Here is a 25,210-nt window from a genome sequence, read left to right as displayed (position 1 = left end):
TGGTGACTACATTTCTCTTTATTTTGCTGTTTCAGGGGTTCAGATACAATAACCACATTCCTAGCACTGCACAAATGGCACTTTCAGTACTAGATCACACACACCCAAAATACATCACAGGAAAGATTTCTGAAAGCAACATACAAACAAATTAAGGGATCAAGCCTTTAGCACAATGAGCTCAAACTACATCAATGTAGTTGCATTTTTCTCCAGAATATTGTGCTTTTTTCTTAGAACTATTACACTTTGAGCCGTAACAGAATGAAATTACAAAAGCATTCGCTAGTGTCATGATCCAGCAAATTACAGCGCAGTGGGCAGATACTCGACTCCAGTTTCTGACATCAGAAAGTCTCCTCGGTCAGAGGAGTTCATAGGCCTAAGGTAAAGCCGTAAAACCTTTCAGAATTTTCACCTTAAGACAGCAAACTCTCTGTATCCACCTAATTTACATTTACAGACACAATTTGCAATCACTGTTTGGAGCTGGGGTGCGCAACCAAGTGTGTGATCATAAAGGCATACAGTGTATGTAATGTCATAGATTCGCAAAAGCAGTTCCTCCATGTATTTCAGAGAAATACGAGCTCTGCATGTGGCTAATGCACACGGAGTTCTACGCGCAGATGTAGAAGTTTTGTGATTTTAGAGATGTTGGAAATATAACTATTTTAGATGATAAGTATTAAGAATTGTTCCTCCCTTCAAAGAATGATGCAACAAAACGTCCATAGAATAACTCTAACAGGACGTCTTTGCCATTTTTCATTTGCAGTTAATGTTTTATTAATCACTCTTCCTTGTTTTAAATTATACTTTGTGGTTGAATCTGAAACCAGAAAAACTATCTCCACACACGCACCCATCTAGCACAAAATTAAATAAACAACAGAATGCAGAAAGAAAATCTAATAATATTGGCACTAATATTTGCCAACACTCACATTTTGGCTCCTGATATTTTTATCTTTCTGAGACAGTGCTGTTCCAAGTCTTACATGTCAGATTTTGCCTCCAGCTAAGCATGCAGCAGCCAATTCCTCCCTTCCTTCGTCCCACAACAAATCCACCATCAAGCAGTTGATCGGAGCAGATCCAAACCTGGAGAGGTAAAACTACAGGATACAGGGGAAAAGCTGCAGGACAGTCAGCTCTTGAGCTTCTAGAAACAAACGATTGGGCATAGCAAGGTGCCGAACACAGCAACACCCCCAGCACTCTGCAAGCCGTTTCTGGTGACTGTGGAGAAGGTTGGACCAGCCAAGAGCACGCATGGCTGCAGGGCCTCCTCCTCCTCCTCCCCTGCCTGGCAGCTTTGATTCCTCCATGTGCTCTTCGTACATTTAGAGGCTTGACACAAAATCTGCCCCCCATGCTCTTGGCTCTCTGGAGGACCTCAAACTCAGCCAGAAATAAACTGCTTTCTGCTCCATCGTACAGAAAAACTGAGGTTCATGTCTAGAGGACAGCAACAATGACTCAAAATATCTGGGGATAGATTTTTATTTTTTTATGTAAAAAAAAAAAGTGTATTCTTGCTTTATAAGAGATTTTTGTCCCCATTTTCCTTTAGACCTGGTCCCTTCTGATGGGTTTTTATGTTTCCTGCTGTTCTTGACAAAAAACCTCTTTCTGCAGTAGAGGAATTTATAATTAAAAATGCAACATTCTCTGTGATAATAACATTTGCAACACTATACAATTATTTTTCTTCAGTGTAACTCACATTAACACTAGGTGCACTTACAATATTTAGTCAGATTTTTTTTTTAAATTATTGGATGAGGAAATACATAATATTAACACTTCAGCACATTAAACAAACATACCAATTTCCTACAACAGAGACTTCTGCCTTTGGACTACATGATAATGCATGACCACGAATGAAAAGATGAAATTTAGTCAGGAAAGGAGAAGGACATTTCTCAGTGCGAAAGGTCACTAGCACGAGCAGTTCTGCTGCGAAGGGGGTGGGTTGTCTGTGAGGCGCATGCTCCTTCCAGAAGTGCCCCTGGAAGGGTCTGATTCTATACTCTCTGACATCTTTTCACAGATTATATCCACGAGACGCTCAAACACCTGCCTTACGTTGATGTTTTCTTTGGCACTAGCTTCAAAATAGTCAAAACCTGTGAAAAAAAGTGAAAAAAAAAATCAATGGAGACTGATGATAATGGAGATGGTTTTTAAAATACTAACCGATTTTTTTAGAATTCACCTTAAGAAAACAAGACATGAGACAATTCTTAAGCTCGGTTGATTCCCACAATCTCAGAATACTGAGCAGAAATACTTCTAAAATTTATCAAGCATCAGTAAGAGTCAAAGGCATAAATGGATCCCTACCATAGCCCTGGTAAACACATCTGCAGATGATACAGATCTGAATAAATTCAGGACAAGGAGTCAAATTCTGCCGATGCCACTAACTGGTAATGTACGGAGGGGCCTTCTTGGGCTCCACACACCCCCGCACGACAGGGCCAGGTTTACTCTACCAACCACTACTGCAGTCTGGCAAAAGCAGAGACCAGGAGGAGAAGCAGGATCATGGCTGTATTCCTCCTGCTGACCAACTTCTGCACTTGTGAACAAAATACTCCACGATTTTGGTCCTGTTTTTCCGGTTCTTTGATTAGACGGAAAGCTTTTCAGGGTGATTAATACTTGTACAGCACATGTCACAACACAGCACCCATCCTGACAAGGGCCGTTCAGCACTGCTGAATTACAAATAATGTGGAGTGCCTCCTACGGGGTAATTTCAGTGTCCAGTGACCAGCTCCTAGCTGTAGTGATGAGTACGGATTCTCAAACACCGACCCTTTCTGATTAAAAAAAAAAAACCAGCAAGGCTGGAGTTATGCCAAGGTGGGGATGGCACACAGATAGCTATTCCTGCTGCCTCCCATTGACACCCCGTGCTACACAAGAACCAGCCTTCTCACAGATGAGCCTGCACCCTGCCTCAGCCAGCAGAAATGCGCTGAACTGTGAAGCATTTCTTTATCTTTCTAACCCCAGAGGCCTCAAAGGCCAACCATCACTCACAATGGCTGTTGCTTCTGTTCTACCAGGTTGTTATATTGCCAAAAGCGAGAGCTCAAGCACCACAGAGTTTATTTTGCAATAATCTACATTCTGTTGTGCTTCATTTTGGGGCTATTCTGCATTGCATCAGTTTTCTTTGATTCTGCCACAAACGAAGAGAAAGATAAGTCGTCTTAACTGATTAGCCTGCCACTGCTGGTAGACTGAGTCACCTTGACGTGTGAGATAACAAGTAGGTATCTACCCCATTCTAACACTTTTTAAAAATCATGGGACAACAGGTGAAGTGATGGTGGAGACGTTTGCCTCATTACTAAATAAGGACAGCTGTCCTGCATCAGAGGAGGGTTCTGTCTGCCCCGCTTGCTGTCTTTGATGATGATTAAAAATGTGTATGAAAGGCACAAGAAATCAGAGAACTGAACTTGGATATTTGTCAGTCCAGCATTGGTTTAGCTTTTGCTGTAGCTGAGTCTCTTTTGGTTTAGTTCACGTTCAGGCCAATAACAATTTCTTAATCTGATTAGGAAATTATTTCGATGATGTTAATGTCACTATACAAACTTGGATAAACACACTGAAGGATAACCTTTATGTGAATCATTATGATGAAAGCTAGCAGTTTAAGCAGTCAATAGTCAATTAAAAAGATTCCTCCCACCTAACACACAAAGTAATTTCAGATAACGCTGTACACGTTAGCACAGCTAATATAAGGAAAAAACAACTGATACAACCAGACATATTTTTCAGCCCTTTTAAAAAAGCATTTAGTATTTTGGGAGGCTACAGAAGAGGAGGACTGGGACAGCACTTTCCAAAGGCATGGTTAGCTTTTGTTTTGCTCTGCACCAGGGTATGTTTCTCCAGGGTGAGCTGGACGAGCACAAGGACAGGCCAGGGGCAGAACTGGGCATTCTTCAGCAGAACAGTTTTGTACTGGTAGAGTCAGTTGCTATGGTAACTCTGTGCACGTGTGTGTTTTGAAGTGTCCCATACCTAAAGGATTCAGATTCTAGATGCCAGGTTTGTATTTAAACAGATGAATTTTGGAGGGAGAAAAAACATGAGAAGTCCAAATAGGAGTGGGAGTTCCAGTAAAACTCTCTATTTGCTGTTACATGTTCTGGACAAATTTTCAGCTACTAACAGCGTAATTACTCTTGCAAAATATGGGGGCCCACTTGCATTCACAATGGTTTTGAGAGTCTGCAAGCCAGGAACCGAGTTTATTCACGTATTTTCAAAAGCAAATGAGATTCTGATGTGTAAAAAAGAGCCCATAGCTGATTTTGCAAACTAACCATGTCTTTGTTTGCTTTGCTAGTCCTACATGTAAAGAATTATTATTACAATAATAATAATGATGGGAAATTAGAGGGTTTAGTTTGGTATTTGCTCATTATTTGTTTATGATGGCGGTGCCTCAAGGCTCCAGTCATGAATGGGACCCCTTTGTGCTTGGCACATGTAGAATTTACACTTGCAGGCTCTAAACCTGCAGGCCTTTGCAGACATGCTTTTTTTTTTGCACGTGAAACATGAAAAAATAATCTGGTTGCTCTTAACTCTTTGGAACGGTGACCATCTTTTTTTTTATATCACACAGGTCCCTATTACAAAGCCATACTTTACACTCATCTATGAACAAGGTTGCTATACCTTCCCTGCATTAAAAAACCAAAACAACACTAGCAAACCCCCAACTAGTAAGTACTCATTATCTAAGATTTAACCATAATTGGCAATTTGATTAAGGTCACACTTTAAACTACAACAATGTATGCAGTGTGTACTGGAACTCCAGTACCCCCAGTTTAACAACATATTATGCACCCTCCAATTACTGCTTAAGAATTGAAGACAACATTGGATTTTATAAATTGGGGATAATGGTGATTCCTTTGGGTCTGGTAAGAATCTCTACTCTTACATGCTAAACAAATATTTACAGTATGCCCACTGTAAGGGTCTCTACTGCTAACTGAATAAAATTTGAACAGGATTTACTTGCCACTATGAGTTCTTTAAAAGAATACAACAGTATAGTTAAATCTTAACACAGAAGCCCTGATTCCATGTTAAAAAGATCATATACGCTATGATATATAATGAAAAATGATAAATATATGAGAAATTAGGATGAGTTTATTTTGCTGTTCATTCTAAAATTTCCATTGCAATCCCAGCTTTCTCTCAATGGAACTGTTTTGCTTTTTCTATCCCATATCAATAACATAATGTCATTTCCCTACCTGGATAGAGAAGGCTGGTGCATTTTTAAAATATATTTTACTCAACTCTACAGTTCTGATGTATAAACTTCTTTTTTCATTGTTTAGTTGCAAAAAAAATTTCTTCTACAAAAATCAGTGTTTGCATTCTGAAAATGACTATATGGTACTTAGAGAACTGGAGACAGAATTGTGTTTATGAAAACTTTTTCTCTTTTCATTCCACTGAGCTAATAAAAGCTGTCCTCTCCAGACAAACTTTATCTTCCTTACATCCTTAGATATTAGCTTTACAGGTACAGCAACACTACACAAGGTCGTATTCAGCATTAAGCAAGTAAAATATGGACCTAGAATATATTACGCTTCTTAGTTGTGATACCATTATTAAAGTATTACTGCTGGAAGGACTTCTTATCGTACAAATTAAAAGGAACACAGTATAAAGAAGCAGAGGAAAAAGAGTAGAAAGAAAAGCTTTGACATGTACCTAGCTGATCCGCCAGATGTTTCCCCTTCTCCACAGGAACAATTCTTTCATCCTCCATGTCACATTTGTTTCCGACCAGGATCACTTGTGCATTGTCCCAGGAGTAAGTCTTGATTTGTGTGGCCCTACAGCAGGTCAAAAAAGATTGTTACCTTCAATCAGCCGTGCCAAAATACAATCGTATATTACGTATGAAAACAAGCACCACTGAAGACAACATCAACATCTCAAGACTGTATGTTGGTTAAAAGACAAATGACCAAGCTTACACATAAAGCAAGAATGCAGACTATGTAATTTATAGCACCATTCTATTTTACTACTCCTTAACTTTGTGTGACAATAAAGTTACTTGCTAAGACTTTGCAAATGTTTTAAAGATCATGACATCCAGACAAAAAGCTGAATTGAATAATTTTTGAAGTCTAGGGGAAAAAAAGCATTCTTCTAAAGCTCATTCTCCTTCAGCTGTAATCTGTCAGAGGAATGAGAATCAATTACACCTCTTAAGGATACTCTCCCTATAGAGAAAGCCATACAATAGATACACACTTCATGCTAGATTTACAACTTCTTGTAAAACACATCACAACAATAATTCAGAGCAGACAAAAAAGATGCTCATTTGCTGCAGCACATTTGCTGCAAAGTTTTAGTAACACCACAAGAAATTGTGTTTTGAGAGTCAAACGGAAGCATCAAGTCATCTTTGCTTGAACAGGAAAAATGGTTCATGGAGACTGAAAAATTGCATAGAAACGTGGAAACTATTGCTAAAAAGAAACAGAAATTTACCAAATTGGGAAGATATGGGATCAAGGTAAGACTCTGTGAGCTAATATTTGAACCCAGCAGGATTAAGTGATACCTAAGGCAGGGAACAGCAGATGCAATGACAGACGGCAAGTATCAGACAAATGCTAGCTTCAGTGACAGAGGGATCAAGTGCATGGGAGCTTAAGCAGGAGCACTGAGATGAACTTAAAGCGTCTAAAGCTCTCTGTGGCTCATGTGCTGAAACTGGAGTGGAGCTAGCTGTGGATCCCAGGAGTCTGACCTTACATTTGGCTTCTTTATAGATTTTCTATGACAGAAGATTTTTTTTTCTATTTATCCTCAGGGGCCAGTCCTTTCCCACCATCCTCGGTGAGGTGTCACAGAGCCAGCAGCAGAACAGTTTTAACTTGGTAGCATTCATTTTCATCCATTTATTCAGAGTGGCCCAACCTGTTTTATCTTCACCAAGTCAGCTCTATCTTTTAAGACTCCCTCCTTCCCAAAGGTAATTAGGTTGCTCTACCAGAAGCGATACACTCCTTCCCTCCTCCACCCCTCCTCCAGTCCCTAACTCGCCTTCCCACTCTGTCCCTGCTCACCACCCCTCCATACAGGACACTGCAGTTTCAGGCAAACCTGCCATTTCCCAGGAGAGCCAGGAGTCCCCTCAGATTTCACTTCTGTTTAGCTTGCTTGAACTCCCTTAACAATAAAGCATTTGATTCCTTCTCTTTTGAATTAGCAGCAGCCTCCAGCTCTGATCTACTAATGATAATTTTTAATTAGTTTGAGTTGCTTACTTGCCTTTTCCATGGAAAGCAGACAGTCATGTTACTCCATAGATATCTGTGAAAAAGGGGGTCATTTCACTGTGCAACTTGCCTGTAAGCAGTAGCCTGTTTGGATTGCACTAGGAAAACATAAACCTAAACAAAGCCCACTGCACAAGCCCAGACCCATACTGCAACACACAAAAATAATCAAGGACTTTGTGCAGTGAAACTTCTTACTCTTTTTAGTGTCCTCCTCCTGGAAAGGCACTCACTCCAATCCCAATTTTGGCCCCTCCACTTTCACCCTTCTGAGTGCCTGCATGTAGACAAGCCCTGTGAGAGCTAAGATGAGTCTGTGATGAGTTTATGCGGTACTCTGGGGTTTCTCAAGGCTCATCACAGAAAGGGATGACCTCAGAAATCAACCAAAGCCCAGGAAGATGGAATCTCCCCAGTCTCCCTCTATAAGCAATAGAGAGAAAGAAAGTCTGTCCAGGTTCAATTTAAAACACCTATAACCAGGCTTCTTTTCTGACTCCCATTCCTCTCTCTGGATTAATTTCAGCCCCTGGGGGGTCATATGGGGACACACTGCCAAATCTTAGCTATTTAAACAGAATTATTTAGAAAATGAAAAAGAAGAAAAAAGCATGAAGGATCTCCCACAGAAAATCATCCTTCTCCTTGTTTTGTACAAGTTAGTGAAAATCCTCTCTTGCAGAACACTGCCATTTACACTTATTAAGAATAAAAAACAAACAATCAAACAAAAAGTTATGAAGAAAAATGTCTAAAAGAACCCCTGATCCCCATACAAAAAGAAAGGCAGCAAATTTCCAGAAGCTTTTGGAAAGGTAAATAAATAAATAAATGAAAAGGCTTGCACAATTGAGATGTTTCGACAACTATCAGGGCAGTCCAATATACACACTGGGAAAAATATATTTCTGTGACACAATAACAATGCTGTGCCTTATTTGTGCTGAATTCCCTAAATTAATGATAAAGCACGGTTTTTATGCTTCACGCTTAGAAGAAAAATAGTCTCTCAGGTTCACAGTTACATGGATATATCAACAGCCTAATTTGGAGATCAGCCTTAAAGATAAATAAAGCTGATGATTTGTGAACCCAGCTGTCACTTAAATCTAAGTTAAATTTAACCAATTTTTTCTTCCCTTATATGAAATTGTCTAGGTTGTCCAAAGCAGAGTCTCCATAATAGTTTCTATTTACTTTACAGTATCAAATGCTGAGTATATTCTAGTTTCAGTACAGTTTCAAATGAGGTATAAACCAGTGATTTATCTACACATAAAACTATCAAGCCAATGTTAAATAATATCTGTCAAAAAGCCTACTAAAAAAATCTAGAAACTGAGCTGAAAGCCATGAAAACCCATTTAACCCTTTCACTCACCCTACAGGAAAGATGTCTTATTATTCAAACAAAATAATTAGTTATTTTCAAATATCAGATAAAATCCATCTTTGCTTTTGCTCATTTATGCTTTTTCTTCTAAAATAACCTGACTGTACTCTTGCCACACTGCAGTAATGAAAATCACTCAGGCTTAATCTCTTAAGGCTTCTCATACAATCTGCTGTACCTTTCCCAGTGAAGGAACGAGAACAGGTCATGTCCTAGATACTCCCAAATGCACTTAAATTGTGTATCTTACTCTTTCTCAGCTGCTTTAAGATAATTATCATTAATTAGGGTGATTCATGTGAATGAAGGAAAGACTGTACCTCACATTCATATACTACCTCAAGAGCTTGTCTAAATACCCGATATACAGCCATGATCCTCCTCATGCAGGAGAAAGAGTGCCTTTACTTGGTTTAAAATAAGTATTTCTGGAGTGACACAAAGCAAACCAGAATCCTCTTTAGGACATCCACCTATAAGAAGGGTGCGGTAAAAAGATCACCCAAGGAAGAAATCATATGGCAGACTGGAAGAGATATTCTCATTTCCCTTGTGGGCAGGTGAGGCCAGGTAAGGAGGCTGTTAAAACAGTCACATGCCAATGAGCCAGAGATGAAAGGTAAATTGCACTATACATACATGGGAGGCAGTGTTAGAGGGGATGTTGGAGCTTCGTGAAAAGGCTTGGAGAATAATAAGGCTAGTGAGCAAAACCTGCTATGGCAATTTCCCAGCTAGAGGGAGGATATAAGCTCTAAGATACTGGTGACGTCTAGAAGGGAAAAGACTTTTCTCTGATGGAGAGCTGACTTTGCACAAGGCTACCTTCCCATAATTTCAGTGTAATTATGAAGATGAATTTTGAAATCTATGCACACCCCTATGAGTTCAACAGAAGGTAAGAGTTTGTCATGGGTGAGAGCTTACTTGGAGTGCTAGGTCTCTGGTTCAGCTGTTTGTTCATGCTTTTGGCTTGTTTTCTGTAGGGAACTCTGCAGGAAGAGACGGTACAAGAAAAAGCAGTGAGATGGGCTGAGACTCATGTTGACAGCCTGCTTACACAACATCTTAAAAAACCTGAATCACTGAACAGCAATAGGCAGGGCACCAGCAAGAAGGAACAAGCTTTAGACTGTAAAACACATAGATGACTACTGTACACAACTTGACCCATTCCAAAGTTTTGTGAATGGGTACAATTTTAGGATCCAGGAACCGGCACCGGGCCTGCTGGCGACAGATGGAGTTCAGCTGTCTCACAGGGGGAAAAGGATTCTCGCTCATGAATTGGCGGGGCTCATCAAGAGGGCTTTAAACTAGGTTCGAAGGGGGAAGGGGATAAAACCAGGCTCACTAGAGATGAGCCTAGGGGTGGCATGCCAATGCTGGGGGCGAAATCGGTAGCCCAGCTCAAGTGCATCTACACCAATGCACGCAGCATGGGCGGCAAGCAGGAGGAGCTGGAAGCCATTGTGCAGCAGGATAGGTATGACTTAGTCACCATCACAGAAACATGGTGGGGTGATTCTCACGGTTGGAGTGCTGCAATGGATGGCTACAGACTCTTCAGAAGGGACAGGCAAGGAAGGAGAGGCGGTGGGGTGGCTCTGTATGTTAGGGAGTGTTTCGATTGTCTAGAGCTCAACGATTGTGATGATGATACAGTCAAGTGTTTATGGGTAAGGATGAGGGGGAAGGACAACAAGGCAGATACCCTGCTGGGAGTCTGTTATAGACCACCCAACCAGGATGAAGAGGCGGATGAAGCATTCTACAAGCGGCTGGCAGAAGTCTCACAATCACTAGCCCTTGTTCTTGTGGGGGACTTCAACTTCCTGGACGTCTGCTGGAAATACAACACGGCAGAGAGGAAACAGTCTAGGAGGTTCCTGGAGTGTGTGGAAGACAACTTCCTGACATAGCTGGTACGTGAGCCTACCAGGGGAGGTGCCTCGCTTGAACTGCTGTTTACAAACAGAGAAGGACTGGTGGGAGATGTGGTGGTCAGAGGCCGTCTGGGGCTCAGCGACCATGAAATGATAGAATTCTCGATTCTCGGTGAAGTAAGGAGGGGGACCAGCAAAACCGCAACCATGGACTTCCAGAGGGCGGACTTTGGCTTGTTCAGGACACTGGTTGAGAGAGTCCCTTGGGAGACGGTCCTGAAGGGCAAAGGGGTCCAGGAAAGCTGGACGTTCTTCAAGAAGGAAGTCTTAAAGGCGCAGGAGCAGGCTGTCCCCGTACGCCGTGAGAAGAACGGGCGGGGAAGACGACCGGCCTGGCTGAACGGGGAGCTCTTGCTGGGACTCAGGAAAAAAAGGAGAGTTTATCACTTGTGGAAGAAGGGGCAGGCAACTCAAGAAGAGTACAGGGATCTCGTTAGGTCATGCAGAGAGGAAATGAGAAAGGCAAAAGCCCAGCTAGAACGCAATCTGGCCGCTGTCATTAGAGACAACAAAAAATGTTTTTACAAATCTGTTAATGACAAGAAGGGAGCCAAGGAGAATCTCCATCCTTTATTGGATGTGGGGGGAACATTGTCACCGAGGATGAGGAAAAGGCTGAGGTACTCAATGCCTTCTTTGCCTCAGTCTTTAACAGTCAGACCAGTTATCCTCAGGGTATTCAGCCCCCTGAGCTGGAAGACGGGGACGACGAGCAGGATAAACCCCCCATAATCCAAGAGGAAGCAGTCAATGACCTGCTATGCCACCTGGACACTCACAAGTCTATGGGGCCGGATGGGATCCACCCGAGAGTGCTGAGGGAGCTGGCGGAGGAGCTTGCCAAGCCACTCTCCATCATTTATCAGCAGTCCTGGTTAACGGGGGAGGTCCCGGACGACTGGAGGCTTGCCAATGTGATGCCCATCTACAAGAAGGGCCAGAAGGAGGATCCGGGGAATTACAGACCTGTCAGCCTGACCTTGATGCTGGGGAAGATTATGGAGCGGTTCATCTTGAAGGTGCTCACAAGGCATGTGCGGAACAACCAGGGGATCAGGCCCAGTGTCCTGGTTTCGGCAGGGATAGAGTTAATTTCCTTTCTAGTAGCTGGTACAGTGCTGTGTTTTGGATTAGGATGAGAACAAAATTGATAACGCACCGATGTTTTTAGTTGTTGCTAGGTAATGCTTACACTAGCCAAGGACTTTTTAGTTTCCCATGCTCTACCGACTGAGAAGGCTGGAGGTGCACAAGAAGCTGGGAGGGGGCACAGCCAAACTGGCCAAAGGGACATTCCATACCATGTGACGTCATGCTCAGTACATAAACTGGGGAAAGCTGGCTGGGGGGGCCACTGCTCGGGGACTGGCTGGGCATCGGTCGGCAGGTGGTGAGCAATTGCACTGTGCATCACTTGCTTTGTGTATTATTATTATTATCATATTATTATTATTATCATTTTATTTCAATTATTAAACTGTTCTTATCTCAACCCACGAGTTTTTCTCACTTGTGCTCTTCCAATTCTCTCCCCCATCCCACCAGGTGGGGGGGAGTGAGCGAGCGGCTGCGTGGTGCTTAGTTGCTGACTGAGGTTAAACCACAACAGTCCTTTTTGGCGCCCAACGTGGGGCTCGAAGGGTTTGAGATAATAACAGATTAACCAGAGTGTATTAAGGAACTTATATCTGTTAATAGTTGTGGGTCACAATGTTGGTTTCTCTGTTCTCGATATTGATTTGTATAATCTGCATCGTGCTCCTTTCTTTGCTGCATATGTTAAAGATTGGTGTTGGTTTTTGCAGTTTGCTGTGGTCTGCAGTGATTAGTGATGTCTCACTTGTGAGGTTTGTTTTTAGAACATTGACCTTGATGTTAGTGTGGTATGTAAGTTTCGCAATGAAGCCGTTACTGTACCATGGATACCATTTTGTGGAGACAACTAGCAATTACAGTAACTTTTCTGAGAGTTTTTTTACGGAGGAAATACAGAATGGCAGTGTCACTACCTTCTTCTATGATGTTTCCTCCTTCGTTACAGTAACTTTTCAGTATTTTGAACAGCCTTGGGTAGTTAAGATACTTCTATTGATATTTCTTGGGAATATTGTTTCGGTTTTGTCTAAAGTTGGTAAGCGATTTAAGAATATCATCCAGAGATCTGCCCCAAGGCTGAATAGTTATGAGTGGCAGGGTGTGTGGGACAAGATAGGCAAGTACCTAGGCCAGTGGGCACCCCCAGTGTTTTGGAACTTCACCCCTGAGCAAGTGCAGAATCCTGAATAGTTAGTAGAATATTTGGAAAAAGTATGCTGTCACCCTGGCAACTCCAGAGAGATGCAGATCATTGCAACGTGCTGGGGCCTGGCCCATGCCTACCGAGCCCTGTTCAACACCATTCAGTGCCCTCAAAGGGAAGAGAAGGTCTCTGGCTCTGACAGTAAAACGACACACACTGCGGCCACTCCAACCCCAGCGACAGGCTGTGCAGCCACTCAGACCCTGGCGACAGGCCCTCCAGCCACTCCGACCCCAGCAACATGCACTGCAGCTACTCAGACCCCGGCGACAGGCCCTGCGGCCACTTCAACCCCGGTGACAGGCCCTGCGGCCACTCAGACCCTGGCGACAGGTACTGTGGCCACTCAGACCCCAGCGACAGGTACTGTGGCCACTCAGACCCCGGTGACACACCCTGTGGCTGAACCAAAGAACGAGCCTGTGCCGGTATCAGTCGCCCCTGTACACAAGAAGAAATTTTGGAAGCGGAAGTCGGCTCGTTTAGTAAGGGAGGAAGAAGCTTCTTCTAAAAGGGAGCTGGAAGAATAAGTGTACGAGACAGATGACCCTGGAGAAGGGCCATAACGAGAATGGGAGGAGGAGAGCCGGCCACTGATTGGGGAGGAAGAAGAGGAAGAACTCATAAACGAGGCAGTGACCACCCGATCTCTATCCCTGAGTGAGCTGCGAGATATACGAAAAGATTTCAGCCGCCGTCCAGGTGAGCATATTGTCACCTGGCTGCTCCGATGCTGGGAAAATGGGGCCAGTAGCCTAGAATTAGAGGGCAGGGAAGCCAAGCAGCTGGGATCCCTTTCTAGGGAAGGGGGCATTGACAAAGTAATTGGAAAAGGGACACAAGTCCTCAGCCTTTGGAGGCGACTCTTGTCAAGCGTGACGGAAAGGTATCCCTTTAAGGAAGATGTCATACGTCGCCCAAGCAAGTGGGCCACCATGGAGAAGGGTATCCAGTTTCTGAGAGAATTAGCTGTGCTGGAGGTGATTTATGATGACCTGAACAATGAACAACTACCCAAAGATCCAGACGAAGTCAAGTGCACACGACCCATGTGGCGGAAGTTTATAAGGAGCTCACCATCGTCATACGCCAATTCATTGGCAGTGATGACCTGGAAAGATGGAGGGGAACAAACAGGGGATGAATTGGCTGGTCAACTCCGGCAATATGAGGAAAGTCTCTCTTCCTCCCTCGTCTTGGCTGTGGAGAAACTGTCCGAAAAACTGTCCCGGCAGATCCAGCAACTCAGAGAGGATAGGTCCTACTCCTCACCTGTATGGACCAGTATCTCGGCTATTAGAAGTAAGCGTTCTTTTGCTCAAGAGAGAGAATATAAAGGGTACACACCACGGGGCACCCTATGGTTTTACCTGCGTGACCACGGAGAGGACATGAGGAAGTGGGATGGGAAACCTACTGCAGCCCTAGGGGCACGGGTATGTGAATTGCAAGGGAAAACAATCACAGAAAGAGGTTCTTCCAGGAAAATTGCTGCTCCAGTTTCCAGCGGGCAGTTCCCCAGACAGAGTAGAAGGGCTGATCTTACTCCTGATCTTAATGAAGAAACTTCTGACTCGTACGTACAAGAAATGAGAAACGAGTACTGTGATGAGGATCAGAGGGGCCCTGCCTCCAGCCAGGGGGAGGAAAGGGACAACCGGGTTTACTGGACTCTGTGGATTCGGTGGCCTGGCACATCAGACCCACAGGAGTATAAGGCTCTGGTAGACACCAGTGCACAGTGTACCCTAATGCCATCAAGCTATATAGGGGCAGAACCCATCTGTATTTCTGGGGTGACGGGGGATCCCAACAGCTAACTGTATTGGAAGCCGAAGTAAGTCTAACTGGGAATGGGTGGCAGAAGCACCCCATTGTGACTGGCCCAGAGGCTCCGTGCATCCTTGGCATAGACTACCTCAGGAGAGGGTATTTCAAGGACCCAAAAGGGTACCAGTGGGCTTTTGGTATAGCTGCCTTGGAGATGGAAGAAATTAAACAGCTGTCCACCTTGCCTGGTCTCTCGGAGGACCCCTCTGTTGTGGGGTTGCTGAAGGTCGAAGACCAACAAGTGCCAATCGCTACCACCACGGTGCACCGGCGGCAATATCGCACCAACCGAGACTCCTTGATTCCCATTCATGAGCTGATTCGTCGACTGGAGAGCCAAGGAGTGATCAGCAAGACTCGTTCACCCTTTAACAGTCCCATATGGCCACTGCGGAAGTCTAATGGAGAGTGGAGACTGACAGTAGACTATTGTGGCCTAAATGAAGTCACGCCACCGCTAAGTGCTGCTGTGCCAGACATGCTAGAACTTCAATACGAACTGGAGTCAAAGGCAGCCAAGTGGTATGCCACAATTGATATCGCTAATGCGTTTTTCTCAATCCCTTTGACAGCAGAGTGCAGGCCACAGTTTGCTTTCACTTGGAGGGGCGTTCAGTACACCTGGAACCGACTGCCCCAGGGGTGAAAACACAGCCCTACCATTTGCCATGGACTGATCCAGACTGCACTGGAACAGGGTGAGGCTCCAGAACACCTGCAGTACATTGATGATATCATCGTGTGGGGCAACACAGCAGGAGAAGTTTTTGAAAAAGGGAAGGAAATAGTCCAAATCCTGCTGAAAGCCGGTTTTGCCATAAAACAAAGTAAGGTCAAGGGACCTGCACAGGAGATCCAGTTTTTAGGAATAAAATGGCAAGATGGACGTCGTCAGATCCCAATGGATGTGGTCAATAAAATAACAGCCATGTCCCCACCAACTAGCAAAAAGGAAACACAAGCTTTCTTAGGCGTCGTGGGTTTTTGGAGAATGCATATTCCAAATTACAGTCTGATTGTAAGCCCTCTCTATCAAGTGACCCGGAAGAAGAATGATTTCAAATGGGGCCCTGAGCAACGACAAATTAATTTGAACAAATTAAAGAGGAGATAGTTCATGCAGTAGCCCTGGGGCCAGTCCGGGCAGGGCAAGATGTAAAAAATGTGCTCTACACCGCAGCCGGGGAGAACGGCCCTACCTGGAGGCTCTGGCAAAAAGCACCGGGGGAGACTCGAGGTCGACCCCTAGGGTTTTGGAGTCGGGGATACAGAGGATCTGAGGCCCACTATACTCCAACTGAAAAAGAGATATTAGCAGCATATGAAGGGGTTCGAGCTGCTTCAGAAGTGATCAGCACTGAAGCACAGCTCCTCCTGGCACCCCGACTGCCGGTGCTAGGCTGGATGTTCAGAGGGAGGGTCCCCTGTACACATCATGCAACTGATGCTACGTGGAGTAAGTGGGTCGCACTGATCACACAACGGGCTTGAATAGGAAACCCCAGTCGTCCAGGAATCCTGGAAGTGATCATGGATTGGCCAGAGGGCAAAGATTTTGGAATATCGCCAGAGGAGGAGGTAACGTGTGCTGAGGAGGCCCCAATGTATAATGAACTACCAGAAAATGAGAAGCAACATGCCCTGTTCACTGATGGGTCCTGTCATCTTGTGGGAAAGCACCGGAGGTGGAAAGCTGCTGTATGGAGTCCTATGCGACAAGTTGTAGAAACTGCTGAAGGAGAAGGTGAATCGAGCCAATTTGCAGAAGTAAAGGCCACCCAGCTGGCTTTAGACATTGCTGACCGAGAAAAGTGGCCAGTGCTCTGTCTCTATACTGACTCATGGATGGTGGCAAATGCCCTGTGGGGGTGGTTGCAGCAATGGAAGCAGAGCAACTGGCAGCGCAGAGGCAAACCCGTCTGGGCTGCCACATTGTGGCAAGATATTGCTGCCCGGGTGGAGAACCTGGTTGTAAAAGTCCGTCACGTAGATGCTCACGTACCCAAGAGTCGGGCCACTGAAGAACATCAAAACAACCAGCAGGTGGATCAGGCTGCTAAGGTTGAAGTGGCTCAGGTAGATCTGGACTGGCAACATAAGGGTGAATTATTTATAGCTCAGTGGGCCCATGACACCTCAGGTCACACCAAGGAAGAGATGCAACATACAGATGGGCTCATGATCGAGGGGTGGACTTGACCATGGACACTATTGCACAGGTTATCCATGAATGCGAAACATGCGCTGCAATCAAGCAAGCCAAGTGGTTAAAACCTCTCTGGTATGGAGGACGATGGCTGAAATATAAATATGGGGAGCCCTGGCAGATCGATTATATCACACTCCCACAAACCCGGCAAGGCAAGCGCCATGTGCTTACAATGGTGGAGGCAACCACCAGATGGCTGGAAACATATCCCGTGCCCCATGCCACCGCCCAGAACACTATCCTGGGCCTTGAAAAGCAAGTCCTATGGCGACATGGCACCCCAGAAAGAATTGAGTCAGACAATGGGACTCATTTCCGAAACAACCTCATAGACACCCGGGCCAAAGAGCACGGCATTGAGTGGGTGTATCACATCCCCTATCATGCACCAGCCTCTGGGAAAATTGAACGATACAATGGACTGTTAAAGACTACGCTGAGAGCAATGGGTGGCGGGACATTCAAGCATTGGGACACACATTTAGCAAAGGCCACCTGGTTAGTCAACACGAGGGGATCTGCCAATCGGGCTGGCCCTGCCCAGTCAGAACTTTTACGTACTGTAGATGGGAATAAAGTCCCTGTAGTGCACATAAAAAATATGTTGGGGAAAACAGTTTGGGTTATTCCTGCCTCGGGCAAAGGCAAACCCATCCGTGGGATTGCTTTTGCTCAAGGACCTGGGTGCACGTGGTGGATAATGCGGAAGGATGGGGAAGTCAGATGTGTACCTCAAGGGGATTTGATTTTGGGTGACAATAGCCAATGATCTGAATTATGTGATGTTAAGTACTAATTATAGTTATAATAGTTATACTAATAATATACAGATATACTAATAATACTAATAATATTATATGCCATACTAATGTTATTACAATAAGAATCACCCAGACTAATGAAGAATAACTTCAGTGAAACCAAGCAAAGCACAGTGATGATGGTACCAGAACTGACTTCAACATGAAACAATCCAACACCACATACCATCTCCATTTTTCCTGCCCTGAAAGATTATGATGACAGATGGAGCCCGAAGTCATGGACTAAATGAACTCACCGAACGTTTTAGAGGGATGGCCCACAGACGAAGGGAATGATATCTCTGTGTGTGTGTGTGTATATATATATTAAAAAAAAAAAAAGAAAGGGGGGTGGTGATTAATGAAAATGTACTGGAAAATATGAGACTTGAGCATGACGCAGATGGTATAGAATAAGGGGTGGATATTGTCCTGGTTTCGGCAGGGATAGAGTTAATTTCCTTCCTAGTAGCTGGTACAGTGCTGTGTTTTGGATTAGGATGAGAACAAAGTTGATAACGCACCGATGTTTTTAGTTGTTGCTAGGTAATGCTTACACTAGCCAAGGACTTTTTAGTTTCCCATGCTCTACCGACTGAGAAGGCTGGAGGTGCACAAGAAGCTGGGAGGGGGCACAGCCAAACTGGCCAAAGGGACATTCCATACCATGTGACGTCATGCTCAGTACATAAACTGGGGAAAACTGGCTGGGGGGGCCACTGCTCGGGGGCTGGCTGGGCATCGGTCGGCGGGTGGTGAGCAACTGTACTGTGCATCACTTGCTTTGTGTATTATTATTATTATCATCATATTATTATTATTATCATTTTATTTCAATTATTAAACTGTTTTTATCTCAACCCACGAGTTTTTCTCACTTGTGCTCTTCCAATTCTCTCCCCCATCCCACCAGGTGGGGGGGAGTGAGCGAGTGGCTGCGTGGTGCTTAGTTGCCGACTGAGGTTAAACCACGACACCCAGCCAACATGGGTTCATGAGAGGCAGGTCCTGCTTGACCAACCTGATCTCCTTCTATGACCAGGTGACCCGCCTAGTGGATGAGGGAAAGGCTGTGGATGTGGTCTACCTGGACTTCAGTAAAGCCTTTGACACCGTCTCCCACACCATTCTCCTAGAGAAGCTGGCGGCTCACGGCTTAGACAGGTGGACTCTGCGCTGGGTAAAAAACTGGCTGGACGGCCGGGCCCAGAGAGTTGTGGTGAATGGAGTTCAATCCAGTTGGCGGCCGGTCACGAGTGGTGTTCCCCAGGGCTCAGTTTTGGGGCCGGTCTTGTTCAGTATCTTTATCAATGATCTGGATGAGGGCATTGAGTGCACCCTCAGTAAGTTTGCAGACGACACCAAGTTGGGCGGGAGTGTTGATCTGCTTGAGGGTAGGAAGGCTCTGCAGAGGGACCTGGACAGGCTGGATCAATGGGCCGAGGCCAACGGTATGAGATTCAACAAGGCCAAGTGCCGGGTCCTGCACTTCGGCCACAACAACCCCATGCAACGCTACAGGCTTGGGGAAGAGTGGCTGGAAAGCTGACCAGCGGAAAAGGACCTGGGGGTGCTGGTTGACAGCCAGCTGAACATGAGCCGGCAGTGTGCCCACGTGGCCAAGAAGGCCAATGGCATCCTGGCCTGTATCAGAAATAGCATGGCCAGCAGGAGTAGGGAAGTGATCGTGCCCCTGTACTCGGCACTGGTGAGGCCGCACCTCGAATACTGTGTTCAGTTTTGGGCCCCTCACTACAAGAAGGACGTTGAGGTGCTGGAGCGTGTCCAGAGAAGGGCAACAAAGCTGGTGAAGGGTCTGGAGCACAAGTCTTATGAGGAGCGGCTGAGGGAACTGGGACTGTTTAGCCTGGAGAAAAGGAGGCTGAGGGGAGACCTCATCGCTCTCTACAACTACCTGAAAGGAGGTTGTAGCGAGGTGGGTGTCAGTCTCTTCTCCCAAGTAACTAGTGATAGGACGAGAGGAAACGGCCTCAAGTTGTGCCAGGGGAGGTTTAGATTGGACGTGAGGAAAAATTTCTTTACTGAAGGAGTGGTGAAACATTGGAACAGGCTGCCCAGGGAAGTGGTGGAGTCCCCATCCCTGGAAGTATTTAAAAGACGTGTAGATGAGGCGCTTAGGGACATGGTTTAGTGGGCCTGGTGGTGTTGGGTTGACGGTTGGACTCGATGATCTTAGAGGTCTCTTCCAACCTTAATGATTCTATGAATTATGTTCAGGTGGGAAATTCTTACCAGCCAATGAAAATGGACTGGGATGGAAAGCAGCCAGAAGTTAGTTGAAGGGGCACCACTTCATATTTTACTCACTGATGATTTTCTTGAGGTATCCTCCTAAGCTTGATTGTATTTGCTTTATGAACCCAGTTCCATGATCACATGGCAGATGGCTTACTCATCTTTTTATGCCAGAGAAACACTCAAATTCCATCCACACGCTATTTTAGGAATAACTGGGAAGGTTAACAGGTTCTTTACTGGATTTAATTCACATTAACTGAGTACTGCTGATTTATTCTCAATGTCTAAAAGGTCAGCCAATCTGCTGCATCATGCTGCATTTAAGACAAAATATTCAACTTAAGAGTATTCTTTATTTACTGTACCTGGACACTGAAAAATGCATCACTAGCCAGCTAGGATAGCAGGACACTTAAAAGAGAGAAAGGATGTGTAGGATTAATCGCTGTAATTTCTAGAAACTTGCAGATGTAAGAAGACCTGGGATGAGCTTTGCTGTTAGCTTTTGCATATAGTCTAGGTGGATGCCCCATTTAATTTCAGTGAGGGCTGAAGTATGGTCTTAGAACTAGTGTGGTTTGTTGTAGCCTCACCGAAACCTCTACAGGCAGAGAGGAAACTCACATATCAGGTGACACACCTTCCTTGCAAGGTAAAAAGCAGCTTGCAACTTTGCCATTTCCTGGGAATCTAGGAGCAACACCACTGAGGGTAACAGCTTCATTAGCGGAGAAGAGGTGGTTCAGGCACTTGTCCTTCCATCAGACGGTCTCACGTCCCAAACATTCTGGGTCCAGCCTTCTCACTCTTACAGAGGTCCTCCCTCATGGGCACAGCAGGCAGAGCAGGAAGGCTGTCCTATCCACATGTGATGGATGAGACAAGGCAGGGCTGAGCATCAGGGGCATGCTACTGACTTTGAAGCTTGTGCAGCTGCCCAGTTGCTGCCACTCCATCCTCTCACCAGCACCAAACAGAAGCACTGCAGGACTGCTAGGGCTCTGTTTTTATCATTAGGTATGCTGCTGCTGTCTCACACTTGACCTGAAGAAGGGACTAGGCTCATGGAGATAAAGGCTCTGAGCTAAAGGAGCTCAAGTAGTAGACACCTTAATTTTCTAAGGAGAGTACAGTTCCTGACTGAAGACTAGATCCAGTGTAATGTTTTTTTGAAGCATAACTGTATTACCCAGCATGGTGAAAAAAAAAAACAACCAAAAAATCCTACCTACTTGCTATGCTAGCAAATGGCAGAGGCTGATAAAGCAGCACCAGCACCAGACAAAAGCTTTTGTTTCCATTTCTTGTCCCTTCAGAAGTTTAGAAAACAATTTTGCAGTGGGAAAAAAAACCTTAGCTGCATCGCCACTAGAGGACTCTCCTGGCACAGCGATGCTGGCTTTGCTACAGTCCTCATCTCCTCTCCTGTGGACAAGCTTCAGAAAGGATGGAAATGGGCTACCACAGTCCAATTTTATCTGCCCCACAACATCATTTGGGCTCAGAATCTTAAAACTGATGGTTGGAAAGATTCCTGACATACAGAGTAAAAACCAACAGTGATGGTTCACTTCTGTCCTTTGGCTGACAAGGTGTTCTTAGCAAAGATATTCTTCATGCAGCCCCTGTGGCACAGGGAGACATGAAGTCAAATACACAAAGCCAACCCTTCCTAATTCTTACACTCTTGCACCATTGCCTTTGATGGAACAGATGTTAGACCATTTCCAATACAAAGCTTCAGGTTAAACTTCACCTGTGCAAGCTTTAAAATAGAATCATAGAATCATTAAGGTTGGAAGAGACCTCTAAGATCATCGAGTCCAACCGTCAACCCAACACCACCAGGCCCACTAAACCATGTCCCTAAGCGCCTCATCTACACGTCTTTTAAATACCTCCAGGGATGGGGACTCCACCACTTCCCTGGGCAGCCTGTTCCAATGTTTCACCACTCCTTCAGTAAAGAAATTTTTCCTCACGTCCAATCTAAAGCTCCCCTGGCACAACTTGAGGCCGTTTCCTCTCGTCCTATCACTAGTTACTTGGGAGAAGAGACCGACACCCACCTCGCTACAACCTCCTTTCAGGTAGTTGTAGAGAGCGATGAGGTCTCCCCTCAGCCTCCTTTTCTCCAGGCTAAACAACCCCAGTTCCCTCAGCCGCTCCTCATAAGACTTGTGCTCCAGATCCTTCACCAGCTTTGTTGCCCTTCTCTGGACACGCTCCAGCACCTCAACGTCCTTCTTGTAGTGAGGGGCCCAAAACTGAACACAGTATTTGAGGTGCGGCCTCACCAGTGCCGAGTACAGGGGCACGATCACTTCCCTACTCCTGCTGGCCACACTATTTCTGATACAGGCCAGGATGCCATTGGCCTTCTTGGCCACGTGGGCACACTGCCGGCTCATGTTCAGCCGGCTGTCAACCAGCACCCCCAGGTCCTTTTCCACCAGGCAGCTTTCCAGCTGCTCTTCCCCAAGCCTGTAGTGTTGCATGGGGTTGTTGTGGCCGAAGTGCAGGACCCGGCACTTGGCCTTAAATAGTATCTCATAGTGGCAGCTCATAGATTGAGATTTGGTATTTTTTGGCTAAGTTAAGACTGATAAGTATAATGTATTAGAGAGGAACCAACAGACAGATGACCTGGTCGTATATACCTTGTTTCAACAGGGAACCAAGCTGAAAATATTTATAGTTTAGTGAAAGATACTGCCCTAGCTCACATGCCTGCACTCCTATGGAAAAAATCCCTGTGCAGACACTTGGAGAAACAGCTTCATCTGAGCTTGGTGGAGGGCGTGCCACATGGAGGAACCTGGTTTTGGCAAAGCCTTTGGGTTTGTGTTTCTACTGAGGAAAAAATATTTTTCTCTATCATTAGCTGCTGAAGGACTGCTCAGGGAAGGTGTTGCAGTTCACCTTCTGCAGCATGGTGTCATGATACTGGAGATGGGGTGAAAGTGTAGACTACATCTTTAGATGTGATGATCATGACGAATTGCTTCAGTGGACAGCGAGAACAAATAATGGGCCTTGGAAGAAGGCCAAATTAGTAGAAACAACAAACCACGTTGTTGCAGCTTCTGAGTTACAACCTAGATTAGGGGATATAGAATAGGTGTTCAACAAAAAGCCAGACTCAGCTGGATTTTAAAAGCCAGTGCCATAGCCAGCGTATGTTCCAGGAAAAGGAGTCTCTTCTGCCTTTTCTGGTAAGAAAACTTTTAAGTCACCTACGTGCTGCTGTCACATGCTCCCGGGAGGTCACTGAGATCATTGCAAATCAACCTATCAGACTTAGGAGATTACATTAACAACTGCACTGCCTTTCTTTGCATGCTGACCATACCTATCTGCAGTATACAGCAACAGGGTAACAAGCAGAAATGATTGCAAGACATTTGAGGGGAACCACTGAGGTACTACTTCTGAGGATAGACACAGCCTTTCCCCTGCCTCCCCATGCCCTGTATTTCCTACACAAAGTCTGGCGTCCCTTTGAGAGGGGACGTGTCAGAACGTGAGTTCCAGCAAGAGCATCCAGCCTTCTTCTTACCTGCGCTGTGCCTGCGGCCGCTACCTCACAGCAGCAGCTCAGATGTTCTCACCCCTGGCACCGTGGTGAGTCCCTGCTCAGAAAAGGCCTCCCATCAGCTACCACTGAGGGGACTGCAGGAACTGCCCACGGCCACAGAAACGACATGTGCTCTGGCTCTTCTGGGAAGACCTCTACTCTTCCTGCTCTGTACATGTACTTGTGTGGAAGGCAGGAGAGCAGGAAGAAAGTCTGGGCCACAGCTCCGCTTCCAAAATCAGATCACAGTGTGGGGTGAGATGGGACATTTCTTCCCGAGGAAGAAGACAGGTAGCATGAGCTACAAGGGGAGCCTCCAGGTGAGGAAGGGGAAGTGCACACCAAAACGTGGGGGAGACGAGCCTGGGTACCAGTGCAGTTTTGATACTGCCATGGAGTTTTTAAAGTGACTGGTCTGGTGCTTTCTTTTTTCACTGTAAGCCAAAAATATTTCCTGGCTTTTTGTCATCAGAAAGCCCAGAAATAATTTTCTGCTGTTTCTGCATTTGTACTGAATTCAGTGGAGCCAGAGGAGCTTATAACAGCTGAGAATCTGTTTCATACCTAGTTTTAGGGCTAAGTCCCCACTCTTCCCATTTAATAGGTAACTCCTCCTTCCCCATCCCACCATTCCACACTGAGCACTGCCTTACAGAGTTGTTCAGGTGCTTTCTGTAGTCAGTGGTAACAGACAGGCCCCTTCCAAGGGGTATGCTTGCTTTCTGTCCTAGACCTTGCTCTTCCTCCTCTTATTACAACTACAACTAATTTAAACTTCACAAGTTTTAAATGGATAAAGTTAGATTTTTAATTATCTCAAGTTAGGCAAGGTGAATACTGTTCCATGTGTCTACACCTGTAGGTTAAAAAAAAAAAATCACTTTTTAAGGTTGTTTGGAAAGATTTAGCCTTAGTAGATTTTAAATGAGATTTGACTCGAACAACCACTGTTAAACTGGATTGTTTTAGCAGCGTAGCCAGAAACCTCATAAGCCCAAATAATGCATTAAAGCATTAATTTCTTTACAATAAATTAGAACTTTTAAAAGCAACAAATGCTATAGTATGCTACTATATTTGAATTATAACTTTTTCATTAAAGTGAAGCTGTAGAACTTTTTCTAAGGAGAGCTTAAAAAAATTTTTATCCCAGAGTTTAGATGAAGAGGAAAGAATACGGTGATGCAAAGCACTATGGAGGGTGGGATGTCTAATGTTCACAATGAACAATTGTGAGGAGAGAATTGGCCAAAAAACAAACAAACCCAACAATAGTATTTCATACCAGTCCTGCACTGCATTGAAGGAGTCTTCGCTGGTGATATCATACATGAGGATGAAGCCCATGGCTCCTCGGTAGTAGGCTGTAGTGATGGTCCTGTATCTTTCTTGTCCAGCTGTGTCCTGGAACAGAAAGGAATATTTAGGCTTTAAGACTTCAGTTCTCAGAAATAGGAGTTGTAGTTAGGTCCTATATCTAAAATAAGGCAACCACCTTTTGTTATTATACATGTCAAAATTCTC

The 25,210-nt window shown here is 45.0% G+C and overlaps 1 protein-coding gene across 3 annotated transcripts in view; it reads right to left on the bottom strand.

Moving 5' to 3' along the window:
• The window catches only part of RAB3B (RAB3B, member RAS oncogene family), a 76,384-nt gene continuing 51,174 nt past the window's right edge, over positions 1 to 25,210 (bottom strand). For all 3 annotated transcript variants that reach the window (XM_076340213.1, XM_076340212.1, XM_076340211.1), the window contains exons 3-5: positions 24,972 to 25,090; positions 5,782 to 5,906; positions 1 to 2,135 (exon numbers count right to left, since the gene is read on the bottom strand). In XM_076340213.1, the coding sequence (XP_076196328.1) occupies positions 1,948 to 2,135; positions 5,782 to 5,906; positions 24,972 to 25,090 (432 nt within the window). In that variant the 3' untranslated portion in view covers positions 1 to 1,947. The remainder of the gene's footprint in view (positions 2,136 to 5,781; positions 5,907 to 24,971; positions 25,091 to 25,210) is intronic.

The sequence above is a fragment of the Aptenodytes patagonicus genome, chromosome 5 (genome assembly GCF_965638725.1).
Source record: "Aptenodytes patagonicus chromosome 5, bAptPat1.pri.cur, whole genome shotgun sequence".
Lineage (NCBI taxonomy): Eukaryota > Metazoa > Chordata > Aves > Sphenisciformes > Spheniscidae > Aptenodytes > Aptenodytes patagonicus.
Note: the sequence above shows the minus strand (reverse complement) of the source record. Positions and strands in the feature narration are given on the sequence as shown.